The 17,439-nt window shown below is 46.0% G+C and overlaps 1 protein-coding gene across 1 annotated transcript in view; it reads left to right on the top strand.

Annotated features, from left to right (window-relative positions):
- LOC147607183 (guanine nucleotide-binding protein subunit gamma 1-like) overlaps nt 1-16,209 on the top strand; it is a 35,774-nt gene extending 19,565 nt beyond the window's left edge. The window contains exons 2-4 of the mRNA XM_086791187.1: nt 15,603-15,655; nt 15,793-15,837; nt 15,958-16,209. Coding sequence (XP_086647313.1) covers nt 15,603-15,655; nt 15,793-15,837; nt 15,958-16,036 — 177 coding nt within the window. The 3' untranslated portion in view covers nt 16,037-16,209. The remainder of the gene's footprint in view (nt 1-15,602; nt 15,656-15,792; nt 15,838-15,957) is intronic.
- Nucleotides 16,210-17,439: the final 1,230 nt, after the last annotated feature.

Raw genomic sequence — 17,439 nt, 5'->3', positions numbered from 1 at the left:
CACTGAATTGCTCGAGATTCTCTGCTATATCACTTCTTCCTTCTACTCCTGATCTACATACCATTTTTGGAATGCTTTAGGATAGGGCCATGAGAAAGAAGACTAGCCAAGGTACTTCCAAGACCCTTCTTCAGGCTAAGGGAAAAATCAAATGGCAGTCCAAGGTTTCCACGAGCAACAAAGGTGACCATAAATCTGCCAACAATCTTGCTCATAAGGAGCTTACTTGTCATTATTGTGGTCTCAAAGGTCGCATTCAGCTTGACTGTCACAAGAAGAAGAGAGAAGGTGGTTCTGCTAAGAAACCCCCCCATCAAACCTCTTCATCCATTAACCAAACTCAAAAATCCTCTTTCACCAAGGAGACTGTCTTCATCGGTATTGAGAAGCTTCCCTCTGACTCTCCTGTTCCTTCCACCTCACGTTTTACGGATTGGGTGGTTGATAGCAGATGTACGTCTCACATGACTCTTGACAGGACCATTCTTCATGACATTCATCCCAGCTCTTCAACGGTGTCCATTGGTGATGCTTCCAACTTGGAGGTCTCTTCGGTTGGTAATGTGCGACTTAACTCTTCCCTGGACGAGCCTTCTACCATTTGGGATGTGCTTCATGTTTCCAAGCTCTCCAGCAATCTCCTCTCAATTTTTCGGATTGCCGAGAAAGGATATGGTGTCTACTTTGACAGTTCCGTCCTTGAGATCATCGACACCAGCACCTTGCAGATTGTTGCCACAGGTATCCAGGAAGGTGGTCTTTATCGGTTGAAGGACTTTGGTGGCTCTTTGAATGAGTCCCAATCTCATCTACTGCAACTTTTTCAGAGCTATCATGCCTTGGTCGCTCATGTGGATACAGATTTGTGGCATACTCGCTATGGGCATTTGAATTATACTTCTTTGCAGTCTTCTCAACAGATGGTCGATGGTCGAGGGTCTTCCACCACTGAAACCCTCCCTCTCCACTTGTGTGGCTTGTCTTCATGGCAAGCAACACCAAGATGTCTTTCCTCACGAGGCTCCTCATCGGGCTTCTCATATTTTGGAGCTCATTCATATGGACCTATGCGGCCCCATGCAGACTACTACCCAAGGAGGAGCCAGGTACTTTATACTTATTATTGATGACTCACGCAAAGTTTGGGTTTATCTCTTGGCAGAAAAATCTCAAGCTTTCTCTTGCTTCCAAGAGTGGGTGACTTTGGTCGAGAGTGCAACCACACAACAGGTTCGAGAATTCCGCTTCGACAATGGAGGAGAATTCATCTCCAAAGCCTTCCATAATTTTTGCTCACAGAAAGATATAAGCCATCAATTTTCCACACCTCACACCCCTCATCATGGTTGAACGCAAGAACATGACTGTTCAGGAGATAGCCCGTACTATGCTTTCTTCTTGTAATCTTCCTCCCTCTTTCTGGGGAGAAGCTGTGAGCACTGTTGTTTACATCATCAACCGTTCCCCTACAAAGGTGGTTTCTCATATGACTCCAGAGGAGGCTTTTACTGGACAGAAACCTTCCATCTCTCATTTCAAGGTTTTCGGTTGTGATGCCTATGTTCATGTCCTTGACTCTGATAGATCCAAATTTGATCCCAAGTCGAGGAAGTGTAAATTCCTTGGATATGGCTCTCATTTCAAAGCTTACAGATTATGGGATCCAAAGTCGCGATCCTTGGTAATTTCTTGCGATGTTCACTTTGTTGAACCCTCAAATGATTCTTGCTCTTGTCCCGAGCTTACCATTGAGGTCCTTTCTCCTTCCTCGGCCACCCCAAGTCCACGACCAACTTCTCCACCAACAACTTCTTTACCCCCTGCCCCTCCACTTCCACTTCCTCCTACCCTGGCTTCTCCTCCTCCTGCTTCTGTGCAACGGTGGATTGTCCCCAAGATTCCACGATGGCTGGAAACCACTGTTCATGATTCTCATCTCTCCGATACGGAACTTCATTAGCTTGGTGATTCGTCAGCACAATCTTTGACACGGGCATGGAGATTACAACAACTTCGTCATTCTTGTAACCTCGTCTTGATGAGTATAGTGATACAGTCATGTGAGCCTACTACAGCTAAAAAGGCTCTTCCTCTTCCTGAGTTGTGGGTGTTGGGCATGTCCGCTCTCGGCTAGTTCAGGTGTGAACATAGCTTACTCACGGGCATTTTTTCCCTGTGACTGGACACAGGTTTTTTCCCGTGTGAACACACTTTTGTGTGTTGGGCACTTAGCCCTAGGCTTTTTAGTACTCACTTGTACTTTCATTTTATTATTCATCGAGTATATCTTTTCCAGCACTCACGTTTCTTTGTGCTTGAGGCTGTGTGTGTGTGTGTGTGTGTGTGTGCAGGCTAGCTCTGCCCTCCTACCCAACATTGGTATCAGAGCAAGGTGCTGCTAGGGTTAGGGTTACCCCCATTGCTCTTGAGCTTCTCTCCCCCGCTTCAGCCTATTGCGCATACACGCCACACTCTCTCTCATAGGATACCCCATACAGGTACACCGATTTGTCTCATAGGCCGAGTTCGGTCTTTTGGAAGACGTTAATAAAATCTTTCTTTCTTTCTTTCTTTCTTTCTTTCTCCCTCTCTCTCTTTGCAAAAACAGCTCGCGACCTCTCTCTACAGTTGTGTTTTCTCTCTCCTACTGTTGTCGCCTGCATCTATCACATATGGACTTTGCACTCAGTGCATGGTGACAAACTGGCTCATCATCAGCAGGGCAACATTTGTACATTATTAGAACCCAGTAGGATGATATTTGTCGTACGCCGTGACCCCATAGTACATCCTCAGTCCAGGATAAGTTAGGCACGAGCTACGTAGGTCATTCCTCAGCCTTAGCGGGCCAGTCCATCAGTCAAGTTCCTTAATCCACTTGGAGAGAATCAGTCAAGTCCCTTAATCCACTTGGAGAGAATCATTCATGCATGAGTGGTCAATAAAAGCCTTAGGGTTTGCATCAGAAAGCACTTTGCATTTTGCATAATATGCATTCATATGCCTGTGCATCATTTAGAACATCCCAGAAGCCTTAGGGAATTTACTAGGATTTATCTGGTATTTTTTCCATATCTTATGGTATTTATTGTCATTTATAAACATAAACTTTATTAAAATTATGACCAGCCAACTTGACCATAACTTTATTAAAATTATTTATTGTCATTTATAAACATAAACTTTATTAAAATTTTATGGTATTTATTTAGCATTTATTGTCATTTATAAACATAAACTTTATTAAAATTATGACCAACCCATAACTAGTGTAAATAGGCTTGCTCAATGCTTAGTTCTTCATTCAGCCCTCAGAATCCAGGCGCCTCATATCCTTAGCCCTAGGAGCATCCCTGCCTGCAGCCATAGTCTCATCCAGCCCTTAAAGTACTTGCTTTTGCTTCAGCCAACCCTAGTTCTCCAACGCAGCAGTTCAGCAGTCCCCACAGCCATCAGGCGCAGCCATTCAGTACTTCCACAGGCCCCAAATCAGCAAACACATCTGCGTTTTCTGCATATAACACAACCGGCCTGTGTACAGTTCACTACAGTATTTCCACAACAGTCATACAGTCTGCGTTTCAGTCCAGCATCAGTCCTACAACAGTAGTCAGCCCTACAGACCTGCGTTTGCAGATTCCCAGCAGTTTCAGCCTTGATTCATCAGTCTACATCAGTATCCAGCATTCAGTGCATCATCCAGGCATACACCAGTCATCTGGTAAAGGTAACATACCATTCATAACCATTTACAGCATAGTTACATAGCTTAGAACAGTCCACCGCAGTCTTTTCTCAGCCTCAGGTGTGCAGCCCTTCCTCATGCCCCATAGGCTCGAGATCAGTTCATCGAGGTGTTTCTACAGCCGTGTACAGTTTAGCCAGGCTTCAGATCCTCCGAGATCTTGCGTTTGGCTTATCTACAGTCCACAATCATTCTCTCTAAAGTAATAAAGCAAATACTATCTTGTTATCGGGATAGGGGGCCCTTCAGTGGGTAATTTGGGACCCAATCTGGTGTACAATTCTCATATCTCTTTAAAGTTTGAAGTATTAAAGTGGATTGCTAAACTCACAAAACTCAGGATACAGAAGATGGTGTGAGCATGTGTGACAGGATCTTCCAATACAAAGACTTCCGCTACATATCACATTGGTATCAGATTCAGATTGTCCACACACACCATATCCTAGCGTGGGGGCATCCTTGGATGGTTAGATTGCATTCCGGCACGACCACCGACTTCAGCATCATGTCTACAGAAGAGAGTACTCCTCAGCCGGAAGACGTCTCCCCCGAAGGAGACCATGTTCTTCCGCCTACAGCAAACACCATAGCTCTTCTGAGAGCTCAGAACCAGCTTCTTATGGAGCGTCTCGAACTCTTGGAGGCAGCAGTAGCACGTCCTTCTCCGCCTCCAGCAGCACCCGACTACATTTCCCCCTTCTTTCAGATGGAACAACAAAGGAGAGAGGATGAGGCCCGAAGAAAAGAAGAAAAAGCAGAACGACGGGACTATGAGGAAGCCCAACGCAGGATCGACGAAGACCGGCGTCAGGCTGAACTCGCCGCTCGGGAACACCAACGTGAGCTTGATTGAGAACATATGTTACTCGAGCACCAACGGGAAAAGGAGGCCATACACTTGAGGTATGAGCAGCTCTCCTCAGTCTCCCCAGTCATAGGTGTCACCAGCCAGCAGTCCGCAGTAGCATCAACCACCGTCATTCGCAGTCAACCAAACTTCAATAAGTATGATGGTAAGTGTGATCATTCATAGTTAATCAATTTATTCATCATTTTAATGCTCATTTTCCATTAGCTAGGATCACAGACCCACAAGATAAAGTCCACTTAGCGGCTCCCTATCTCACTGGTGAGGCAGTCACTTGGTGGCTAGTATTCATACAGACCAGGCCACAGGTGTCACAGCCTTTGACTGGGACATCTTTGTCCATGACCTGAAGACCAGATTTCTCCCGCCCCAGTACATGACCGGTCTGAAAGATGAGTTCTATGGACTCAGACAGAACGGATCCCTAGTACTTCAGTTTTCCGGTAAGGTTATTACTTTAGCACAGCAGTTAGGGTTATCTGCGCAGGCTAAGATGGAGCAATTCATTCGTGGATTGGACTCTAATATTCGGTTCACAGTTCGTAACTTTGAACCACGTACATATGACCGGGCTTTGACTCGCTCAAAATGAAGAAATGAAGCTGAACGGGGCCCAAGCAGTCATCTCAGTCTAGTACCAAACCCCAGCAGCAGCAATCAGCTGCACAGACAGGGAAAGGTAATGCTTCTTCTAAAGATGCTAAGAAGGACGGCAGTAATAGCTCCAGTTCAGGGGGTAAGAAAGATAAAGAATCTAAACCTAAGAAAACCCCTGATGAAAAGGCTAAAACAGGCATTACTGGAGGTTATCTTCCTCTAGAGGAGCAAAGGAAGTACCAGTCAAAAAATAGATGTTTTTTCTGTCATATTATAGGGCATGGTAAGAAGGATTGCCACAAATGGCAAGCGGCACAAGCCGCCAAAGCTCCTTCTGCCACAGTTGTCACAGCCTCCCTAGCTCCTCCCGCCCCGCCTACTACCTCAAATGCAGTTCAACTTTTACCTTCTATGCATCCTATGCCATCCGTGGTATTTGATGCTAAGCAAGAGGGTGAGAGCGATGCTGCTCAGAAGAGCCTCATCCGAGCTTATGGCTCTGCCCAGGGGCGACAGTTTGTAGTCCTTTTCAATATGGGTAGTTCTGAAGACGCCATCTCTCCCCAGTTGGCTAATAAATTGAACTGCACATTAGTCCCATATCATCTGGATGTGGACGGGTTTACACCTGGTCTTCACATCCACATTTCCCAGAAGGCACAACAATTTGTCTTTGAAGTTCAGAAGGCCTCATTTCAACGAGATTTCATCGTCTCACCTCTGTTGGGGTGTGACATGATCTTAGGAATTCAGTGGTTCTGTCAGTATGAGCCTATTCCCGTTTGGGGGCAAGACACTTTTACTATTTGTAAAGGTTTTCCTGAGCCTGTCATGATTCGTGGGGATAGAAGCATTCTTGGCATCCCATTGATTTCGCATCTCCAGGCCAGATGAGCTATCCGCGAGGAAGCAACTCCTTTATGCTCGTGCTCAAACCGCCCCTCCCTCATTAGTAGCATCCGTTACATCTTCAGTCCCTCAGTTAGCAGACCTCCTATCCAGACATCAGGACATTATGCTTAGGGACGATCTCCCGCCCAGTCTCCCACCCTCTCGCCCTGAGGACCATCACATTGATTTGGTCCTGGATCAGATCCTCCTAGCAGGTTTCCCTATCGTCTTTCCAAGACTTTAGAGGGCGAGTTAGAAAAGCAGTTATCTGAGCTTCTCCGAGCCGGATTCATTTAGCCTTCTTCCTCCCCATTTGCTGCACCTATCCTATTTGTCCAAAAGAAGGACAAGTCTGCACGCCTTTGTGTAGACTACAGGGCATTAAACAAACTCACTATCAAGAATAAGTTTCCTATGCCAAGGATAGAGTACATTTTGGAGCGTTTAGACGGTGCTAAGGTTTTTACTAAGATCGACCTCAAGAGTGGTTACCATCAAGTCCGCATTTTTGAAGCTGACATTCCAAAAACAGCTTTTCGGACAGAGCGTGGTCACTACGAGTTCGTAGTCATGTCAATGTGATATGCAGCGGAAGTCTGTGTATTGGAAGCCTTTTCTTTATGGACAGGCTTTCACAGTGAAAACAGACCACCAAGCACTTAAGTGGCTTCAGACTATGCCAAGTGCCCAGTGGAGTGATCGACAGGCCAGGTGGAGTCAAATCTTCCAACAGTTTGGAGGTATGATTGAATACATCCCTGGTAAGCATAACCCAGTAGCAGATGCTCTTAGTTGAAAGTCCAGCATCCAGGCAGTCCAAGAATATACCATTCTCGAAATCATAGGGAAGGACTTAGATAGTATGAAAGACCAATATGTCGACTCCCCTGAGTTTGGTACTCAGTACAGTTTGGCCCTCAATTCTGAGCCTGGCTACTATTCAGTACAGAATGGTTGGTTGTTCTACAAGAACCGTCTCTGTGTTACTCGGAAAAAGCGTTCCGCTCTTCTCCACGATGCCCATGACTCCTAGTACAAAAAGTTGCGGATGAGCGAGTACTTCTTCACTATACCATCTGCAATTTCTTGGGGAATCTCCTTGCACGACCCCACTTCCCCACCAAACTTGGACACATGTGCAAGGAGGCTTGTGACGCTACTTGTGTAACTCTTCCCGCAAAAGTTACACGTCGATTTCCATGACCTCGAATTACTGGTAGGTTTCTCACCGGTGGTGGTATATAAGGCAAAAGCCTCATGCTTGAGAGAGAGAGCTTGAGAGAGGGAAAGAGAGCTTGACAGAGAGAGAGAGAGAGAGATAGAGGGAGAGGCTAGAGCCTAGGTACTAGGTAGTAGGCCCTAGAGGGCGGGACTCGAGAGAGGGAGAGAGGTAGGGCCCAGGGGGAGAGAAATGAAATGAAATGAAATGTTATATTAACGTCTTCAAAAGGCCATAATGACCTATGAGACCAAAAGTTACATCATGGTGGATCTGATACAATGTCTGGATTTAAAAAAAAAAAACCCAGAAAATGAAAAATAAAGATGATACTACTGGCACCTAGAAAATGAAACTGGAAATGGAAGGTAAACAATAACCCTTTATAGGGTGTGAATATAGTGAGGGGGGGGGTATGCTATGGAGGTGAGTGGAATATAGTGAGGGGATACAATATCATGTGGGACGGAGGGGTACACTATGGAGGTGCCTCCATCTCATAATATGTGCCGCATCGGACGCTGGCGGATCTCCTCAATATCCTCTGTGGTCAGCACCCTGACTGGGTGTCTTGCATGCCTCGCAAGAATAATCCGAATCCGCCGCTGCAACCTCCGTCTATGCTGGGATGCCCTCCTCCGTAGTCGTGGGCGTCTGGACCACCCAAGCTCAATCGCATGATCAATCAGTGTACCTTTGGTGTGGGCCGTATCCATGTCCTGCTGCTGCTGTGGTCCATCTGGCGCAGTGATGGCTGGACTAAAGAAGTTTGTAATGTGCCTCTGAGTCTGTAATGTGCCTCTGAGTCTGGCTCTCTGTGCGCCTAAGCAGGCTATCTCTATGTAGAGAGAGAGAGAGAGAAAGAAAGAAAGAAAGAAAGAAAGATATATTAACGACTGCAAAAGGCCAAAATTGGCCTATGAGACAAACAAGTAGTACAATGATGTTCCTCCAGTCATCAAGAGGAAAATGTGGAGTGAGAATAAAATGTACAAGTATGACAACACGACCATGGGTGGTGTACAAACGAGAGGGTGTGGATGGAGTACTAGGGCTACTAATGCATCTCTATATGCTGAAGGGGTGATACAAGTATGATATATTATCTACTCCTAACTCCATCCAGTCCCATAGTCTGGGTACAATATGTCATACATCCGATCTGAGGATGCCGTAAATGTCTGGAACATGCGTCTTGGATCAGAGTGAAAATGTGCCAGCTGCTCCTCGACCTCCTGCTGGTGTTGAGAGAGAGAGAGAGACGAGAGAGCATGAGAGAGAGAGAGACCTTGAGAGCTCTTATACAAGTACCAAGGTGAAGCCACCATGAAGGGATCCTAGGCCATGCTTAAACGGCTATAAGAAACAGGTGAAAAAAGGGGGAAAAAAAATGGCGTAGTTTTTTTTAAAAACAAGTTTGTTTCGTTGTCATACTGTACTGCCGTACGGTACGAAATGTACGTGTCGTTTCATACGTCAACAGCGAAACGGCAGTCGGACAAAAAAACGTTTCGGCGTCGTTTCACTCCAGTCATTTCGCTTCGTCCTGTACTTTACGTACGGTTGCTACGGTACGCGTCCCGCAGACAACTATGTGCACAATGTCTTTCATGTTTCTTGGTTGAAGCAATATGTAGATCCAACATTGCAAGATGTATAAGAAGAGAAACAATCAGATATGATGGACGAGGCAGAAGTCATAGAGCTAGAACAAATTCTCCTCCACAGATGGAAGATGGTTCCAGTCGAAGAATACAACAATTGTATACGAAGTTCAAGGAGTGAGGAATCCATGAAGCAATATGGCTGGATGAAGAGTTCTTTCAGGAGTACCCCCAATTATTGGTAGACTACTTGGAAGCCTTGAACGTGCCGCGAAGCTAAGCAAGAGGGAATGTGTAACTTGGGTGAACACAATGCTAATCAATACGCTTAAATACACTAAGATTTGATGGACACTTGATCAAATATAAGAAGTAATTTGCTGAATTGACAAGAGACACACAATGAGCTGGAACGGCTGACCCCTCCCTCAAATAAAGTATATTGATCTTGGGAGAATCAAGTACATAGTGTCATGGGCATTTCTGACCAGATTTCCATACCAATGCATATGATTACAGTATTGCAAACAAGTGGTTGTTGATGTAGACTTGCAATCCACACTACCCTCTCAAGTGCCCATGTTTCCTACCATCTGCTCTCTATTGTTCCACCAACACATGGTAGCAACAATCTGCAAGAGAGTACGTAGGACAAGAGAACACTACACATGGTATGTGATCTTGTAATTCGGTTCCTCCCTCGTGCTACTTGCTTCCATATTTAAGCATTAAAGCTTACCAATTGCAAGTAGAGTCGATGACAACGGAAGTCTTCACGATGGAAGTCCTTGGAGTGAAGAGATCTTCGATATGTCGCATTTCTTCACGACAAAAGGCTTCAAGAGGATGAAGGAAACCTTGGGAAAGCTTCCCCTATGGTTCAACTTGAGAAAGGAGGGCTGAAATTAGGGTTTTCAACAAAAAGACCAGAAATTACAGCAATAAAGAGAGCTGTTTTGCTGAATTTCAGTCATTGGGAGTGTGTAGGAGAGTGATTAGCATCCGGAAACACTCTTGGAAGCTTGAGAAACACCTTAGCAAGGTTGGAAATGGAGTTGGGAAGGGGAGAGTGCAGAAAATGCAGTCCAACAGCCCTCATGAAGAAGGTGCCAATCTCTAGAGAGAGGAGGAGTGAGGTGGTGAGTTGTCCAGTGTAGGTGGCAGGCAGGTGCTTTGTGGAGCAAGCTAGAGTGGACACATGGCTGGTTACTCCCTTTGTACAAAGGGGATAAGGTCTGGGCGGTGAACATTGGGTTATGTCATAGTCACAGGGGACGGAAGGGACGGCTGCTTGGAACGCGGGGATGCCGAATCGGGACGGAACAACGATGGGGACGGACGGACGTCCCCCATGACGCGTCACTCAAAGGGGACGGGGACGGGGACGCCGGTGGGGGACGGCAGAGAGTCGTTGCTGGCTGTTTTTTTTTCGTTGCGCTCGCCGTTTTTGGCCGTTGCGCTTGCCGTTTCTAGCTCGCCCTTGAGGCTTTCCTCTCTCTCTCTCTTGCCTATCTATATAAGAACAAGCCTCTACAAGGCTACAAGCACACACAACTCTCAAGGCTCAAGCTTTCAAGCTTCTTCTAGCTTCCAACTTCCAAGTTCCAAGCCTCTAGGCTCTCAAACAAGGCCTGCGGGCCGCCGCCCTACTATCTAGATTCTAGAATCTAGACTCTCTCTCTCTCTCTCTCACCTCTCCCTCAAGCCTCTTGAGTCTTCCAACTTCCAAGCCTCTAGGCTCTAGGCCTCTCTCTCTCTCTCTCTCTCTCTCTCTCTCTCTCTCACCTCTCCCTCAACTTTCAAGCCTCTTGAGTCTTCCAACTTCCAAGCCTCTAGGCCTCTCTCTCTCTCTCTCTCTCTCTCATTCCTCAAGGCTCAAGAGTCAAGCCATCTTCAACCATGGCATCCTCCTCACGTGCCGGGGCTTCTCGTAGAAGGACAACGGGATGGACATGGTGGGAGGAGGTTAACTACACCCCATCCGCTCATGGAGGCAGTTCTCGGCCATGGGTATGCAAGCTTTGCCCGTACCGGCGAACGGGTGGCGCCGACAAAGTGCGAGTCCACCTCTTGCATGAGAGTGGGCATGAGGTGAGGTTTTGCACGAATGTCACGCCCGAGAAGAGACGGGAACTTCTTGACAAGCTTAGCGTCTACGAAGCGGTCGAAGTGACAAGAAGGACACCATGAGTGGCCGTGGATCCCGCGACGATGGGGAGAGGAACTCAAGCCTCTACAATGGAGTCATGTGGTGGATCGGGATCATGCACACCATCACCTTCACCATCAAGTCGGAATGTTACTCCATCCACGACGCCGGCACCCTCCATCTCCACGGCCTCTCAATCATTACGTGGCCCACGGCGACAATCTACACTTGGGGAGAATTGGAACCGGAGGTGGATATGGCGGTGGCCCGCTTCTTCTTCCACGACCACATTGCCTTTTAAGCGGCTAGGTAAGTGCAATTGATCATTGCCAATTCATCATTCATGTTTTCATCATCCTAGTCCCCTTCTCATTAGTAAATTACTTTCTTGAATAGGTTGGAATATTTCAAGGTCATGGTTAAGAAGATTGGGGAGTATGGCTCAACCTATATGCCCCCCTCATCCGAGAGCTTGCGCACTACATTGCTCGAGAAGGAGAAGCGCATTGTAGAGCAAGCGGCCGACAACACAAAGCAGCAATGGGAGAGGAACGGAGTCTCCCTCATTGTGGATGGATGGAGTGACACCCGCAAGAGGAGTATTCATGGCATGGTTGCATATTCCCGCGGAGAGATATACTTCATCTCATCTCATGATGCATTCGGCGGAGTGGGCTACCACCATGGAGATCGTTGGCCCCGAGCATGTAGTGGGCTTTGTTGCGGATGGGGAGCCTTCCATAGGGCGGCGGGAGCTATTCTCCAAGGTATGTATGGACATGTCACGGTGTCCTTTTGTATGGCTCATTGCCTAAACAACCTCCTCAAGGACATCGGGGCATTACCATGGATCAGTCCGCTCATTGAGGAGGCGAACACCATGGTCTCCTTTGTCCTCAACCACCAAAGACTTCGGCATGAGTTCAACAAGAGGTCCTGTCTCTCTGTCCTCAAATATTCCGACACCCGGTTTGCCTACAACTTTCTCATGTTGGGCCGGTTGAAGGATTGTAGCGGTGCTTTGAGGGGGCTTTTCCTTAGCGACGAGTTTGTCGCCATGCAAGAGTCCAAACACTGGCCAAGAGTGTAGGCTACGGGCGGATGACGCCTCTTGGTGGGAGCGTGTGAAGACCACAGATGCTATGGTGAGGCCCATAGTCCACCTATTGAGGATTGTAGACGCTATGCAACCATGCTTAATATGACTCAAAAGCTTACCATTTTAGTGTAAATTTGTGCTCATTTTGATGTACTTTCAAAGTAGAATAAGTGTAGAGTAGAAAAATTATAATAAAAAAAAGTATTTTTTGAGTGCCGTTCCCCGTCCCGTCCCCGTTCCCTACTTATGGCCGTCCCCCGTCCCCGTCCCCCGTCACCGTCCCCCGTTCCTTGTGACTATGGGTTATGTCCACCTTGAGACATCAGTGTGTGTGAACACTGGGCTGGTCATAATTTATAAGTGAGTTTTGGACGCCCAAAACTTAATGAAGTATGTACACACTCACTTATAAATTAATGCTAACTCCTAAGGCTAGGTTTATGACCAATACTTACCACCTGTCACATGCCCCATAACCATGTCAGCAGACAGTTTCACACGCACGGTTCGCGGGCAGGCGTCCCCTTACCCGGAACTACACATTGGTCAAGCAAGCATGAAAACAACATGCAATTGCAAGCACATAAAGATGCTATGCAATGCAGCATTGGTATGGACAATCCCCGTTCATGAGACTATACCAAAATAGACGTGCTCCAGGCAAGTACACAAGGTACCAGACCCAATGGAACACCAATCCACCAAGCATTTCCGGGTATGTACACGGAGGCACAAGTCCCAATGGAAAGCCAAGTCCACAGTATCACATGAATGGCATCAATCCCCGACATATACAACTACCATGGACACCAGTCCAATGTACATACATGATGAGAAAGCACAAGTGGACCAATTGGGTGGCCAAATGGTGACAGAATGTCACGTGCACCGTGCATTGGGGTACACAATGACACACTGGCATCATCATCAGTTCAACACTTGTACAGCAGTAATATCTTTTTTATGAACATTTGTTGTACTCCGTGACCCCATTGTGAGCCATCAATCTAGGGACAGGTAGGCACAAGCTACGTAGGTCTATCTCAGAGCCATAGAGGTCAATCTAGAGTCAGTCGTCTTAACCCACTTGGAGAATTCATCAGATAAGTACATATAGCAATAGGTAGCGTTAACTTAAGCATTGCATGCCTATGGGCCAGCCAATGGCTTCAACAGCCTATCCAAGGGCTGTTCACAGCCCTGGACAGTATCTAGGGCCAGTTTACAGCAGTAGGGAGCACCATGCTCTAGTCGGCCAGCAGAGGACATCACAGGCAGTAGGTCGGGGTCAATAAAGTAGTCGGCCAAGCATAGAAAAGGACAACCAAAGCCTGCACAACATTAGATGCTGAAAAGCACAGCATTAAATGCCTATTTTTTGGCATTATTTGTCCACAACAAACTGGCCGAAAGCCCTTAGATTGGTCGACCAGCAGCCTTTGTCCATATAAAAGCAAACGCTGATATTCAGCATATTTCATTCAACATCAGCCAAGTTCTCAAGCAGTTTTCAATCATCAAATCAACAATCAGTCTCCTACCTCTCCAGGCAAAATCTCTGAAGTTCTCTTCAGCATTCAGCCAGCATATGTGCAGTCCTACAACTATCTTGGACTTGTGTAAGTGGCCCCGAAGAGTCTTCTGCAGTGCCCTTGGTTTGGTGGATACTCAGCCGACGTATTGTCTCCTCATCCTTGTGTTGGGCAGTTGTATCGCTTGTTCTCAAGCATTGTGCAGTAGCTCTCGAAAGAAGTAATATAAACAAATACTTCTGCTTGCAGGGGGGCCCCTTCAGTGAGCATTTCCCTACCTTTATCATCGAGGATGATGATTTCTAGAAAGGGGGAGAAAATGTGATACTCAAAGTAAAATCTCACGCAATCACAAGGGTAAGTGTACCAAGGTGGAAGGTGGTGAATATGATCCGGCAAGTAAACGGACGCAAGCACCCATGACGACCGAGTGTGGCTGGCCAGCACGCGAGGTCAGAAATCAAAGAGGGGTGCAGAGCTAGGGACTCATGTTCGTGCACGGGGGATCCCAAGGAGGACCAGTGTCAAGTGAATCAAGTCACTGCGTGAATTGGGGCTTGGGCTTGGACAAAAAAAGGTGGTCCTCATGGGGATGAAGGTTGGGTGGAAGAAAGAAAACTTGCCAAGGAATGTTTCATTTTTTGGGCTCTTCACTTTGCATGATTATCGGACCGGCACCACCTTGGAAAAGGTTTGTTACAGTGGCTATGACCATGGACAGCTTCATGTGCAGGAGACCATGGGTGAGGTTCATAGGTTCAGCCCCAACAACCTCGAGTACAACCGCCATTTAAGAAAGCATTGTATAGTTTGAAAAAGGCACCGTAGGCATGGCATGGTCTGACAAGATAAGCAAGTATCTTGTCTCTTTTAGATTTGAGGTTGCCAGTGTGGATCATTCCCTTTATGTGAGGGGAAGACAGAGTTTGGACTTAAAGTGAGAGTCATTTATGTGGATGACTGGATTGTAACAGGTGATAGCAATGATAAGATTGCTAACGTGAAAGGGCTCTTGAGGATCAAGTTTGAGATGAAAGATTTGGGTAAGTTAAGATATTTTATTGGTATAGAGGACTAGAGGACCCAGCATGGTATTTGGCTTATGCAGATACAATATGGGCTAGACATGTCCAAATAGCACATGGTGGGATGTAAGCCAATTAGTACACCTTGGAACATAATGTGAAGCTATGGATGGATGCAGGTGAGCTTCGTGAGGACCCTACCATGTATTGGAAAATGAATGAAGTCTTAGTTTTCCAACCTAAATTACTGTGTTACAACTGATTGACTGAAAGTGAATATTTACATTGATATTTGCAAGATCTAGACTCGTGATGTGTGTTTACTCTACTGCTGGTCTGGACCGAATTCTTCTACTTTCTTGAGTGAATCTTGTTTCTTTCCTGGCTGCTCTACAAAGTCTTGTAGAAGATATGTAGAATGGGGAGTAAGGGTTCGATTTATATGGAAAATTCTTGTCTACTCACTCTAGTCGGCCAACCTTTGGTAAGCCCAAAAATCATTTCATAAAAGTCACTAAAAGCATTCAAACTGGGCTTCAAAGGTGCCCAATCTTTGGCCCTTTGGCCAAGCTGGTTTACACATGCTTAGGTGGCCAAAAACTGGTCCAAATCTGCCCCACCATTTGCACATTACTCCATACTCATTTGCTACTAATGCTACCCTAATTGCACACATGCATACACTACCTACCTTGTATAAGTGTCCTCAAGTGTCATGGCACATGTGTATGAGGATGGATGCATGTGACATTTTCAGTTTTTATCATAAAAATTTAATTGATCTGATCATCAAAACATGGAATGTATTATTTTCTGTCCCAGTGTGTTTGCTGTCTGTAAATGGTGTCACTCTCATGTTTGTGGATGCAGGAGGAGCTTGAGAAACTGGATAAAACAGAATATGCTTCAGTAGCTTGCAAAGAGTAAGCCAGTCTTACACTGAAATGGATGGTTACAAACTTGGTGGTGTTTGCGCTAACGCTTACCTGCAATTGTTTTCAAATGTAGGTTTGCTGTTGTGAGTCGGATGCTGACAAGTTTCTTTGCTTTTCTGTGCCAGGTTTGTAATACAGATAGAAAGCACACGGGACCCACTTCTTGCCAGGTAAGGAGTATTTGTAGGATTTTGAATTTTGTGTGGAAATCAATTTATTGTAAAATAACATATTTGTTTATTATGGAATTCAGACCTTTATCTTGATAATCATGTTTCTCTTTGATGCAGGACCAATCCTGGTCAATCCTTGAATCGATGGTTTGAACAGCCTCCCCAGGCCAATAGCTGCTACTGTTGGATATGTTGAACCTCCCATGTATATTAGCAAACTTCTATGTCCAGGTTTGCTCATGGCATACCTGGGGTGGATGCTTTTGTGGTTTCCTTATCATTCACTTACATAATGATATGTTAAGGCCTAATAAATGTGTTTGTGATCGGAACAACAGATGTACTGAAGTTAGTTAGTTTTTCTTCTTACCTCATGCTTGCTTGGACTGGTGTAAAGATACAGCTAGGAGTTCACTAAGTTCATCTTTATGCTTATAAACATGCTCTATCAATTAGATATCTTGCACTGCCTTTTGCGTTTGTGAACTTGAGAATTTTCAATCACCTCTCTCTCTCTCTCTCTCTCTCTCTCTCTCTTTTCGTAAAGGTAAGAATGTAATATTATGCACAGGTAATGTACACAGGCCTCATGGCCAACATCTGGGCTAGAACACAAACAAACTTAGAAGAAGGGGGGAGGGGGGACAGAAATAGTAGACAGTCCAGATAACTGATACATTTTCCCGAGCATCGAAGATGAATGCATTTCGGGTGAGCCATATGTGCCACAAGCCAATCCACCTAAAGAAATGAAACAAATCCACAAGTGCAGCCTCCACTATTGCACCCGGAAGATTGCCGAAAACCCAATCCTTGACCGAAACATGTGTGTGTGCAATAGACCACTCAGCTCAGGAAACAAAATCCCAAACACGTTTAGCAACCAGGCAATGCATAAATAAATGGCGGCTATTCTCTAGGCAAGTGGTGCAGAAAACACAGAGGCCTGCCACAAGCTTCCTCTTGCACAATTGATCCCCTGTAGGCAAACCTCCCACCAACACCCACCAAACAAAGACTTTCCCTTGAAAAGGGATCTTGGAATGCCAAACACTCATCAATGTATGCTTCCACCACGAGCGTCTTCAGACTTTGTTGGCTTTTTCAATAACCCACCTCTTATCCTCAACCAACAAATGGTTGACTTGGTTAGCAGACACTAGCATAAGATCCCCAGGCTTTTTAAGCATCCAATCAGCCGTGGTGTAGCAGCTCGAGGGCTGGAATATTCCCAAACGAATCTAATTTCTGCTTAATCACACTCCACAGTAAACTATAAGACCTGGGAACCTTGCCCATGCTGACGAATCCGACAGAAAGAGAAAACCCGGCCCCGCCTCAGTATCAATGCATCAGCCACCCGCACCAAGCGCAACCTAGCCATACAGTTCAACTGCTTGCGGGAATCATCCCTCCCTGGCCAAATCACAAACCGTGTGGTAACAAAAGGCTCTCTCTGCAAGGAGTTTGCATGAAGCCTATTCTGTGGTGGATTCCACCAGAAGATGAATGCCCACATCCAACAGAGCTCCTCCCCCTAATCTCTTAGGCGTGGTAATATGCATCCAGCCCTATCACCTTGCTTTTTCCACAACATAA

This window comes from Cibotium barometz, chromosome 56 (assembly GCF_041138505.1).
Source record: "Cibotium barometz isolate CiBa-2024 chromosome 56, ASM4113850v1, whole genome shotgun sequence".
NCBI lineage: Eukaryota > Viridiplantae > Streptophyta > Polypodiopsida > Cyatheales > Cibotiaceae > Cibotium > Cibotium barometz.
The sequence above is the reverse complement of the archived record's forward strand: the minus strand, read 5'-3'. Positions and strand labels throughout refer to the sequence as shown.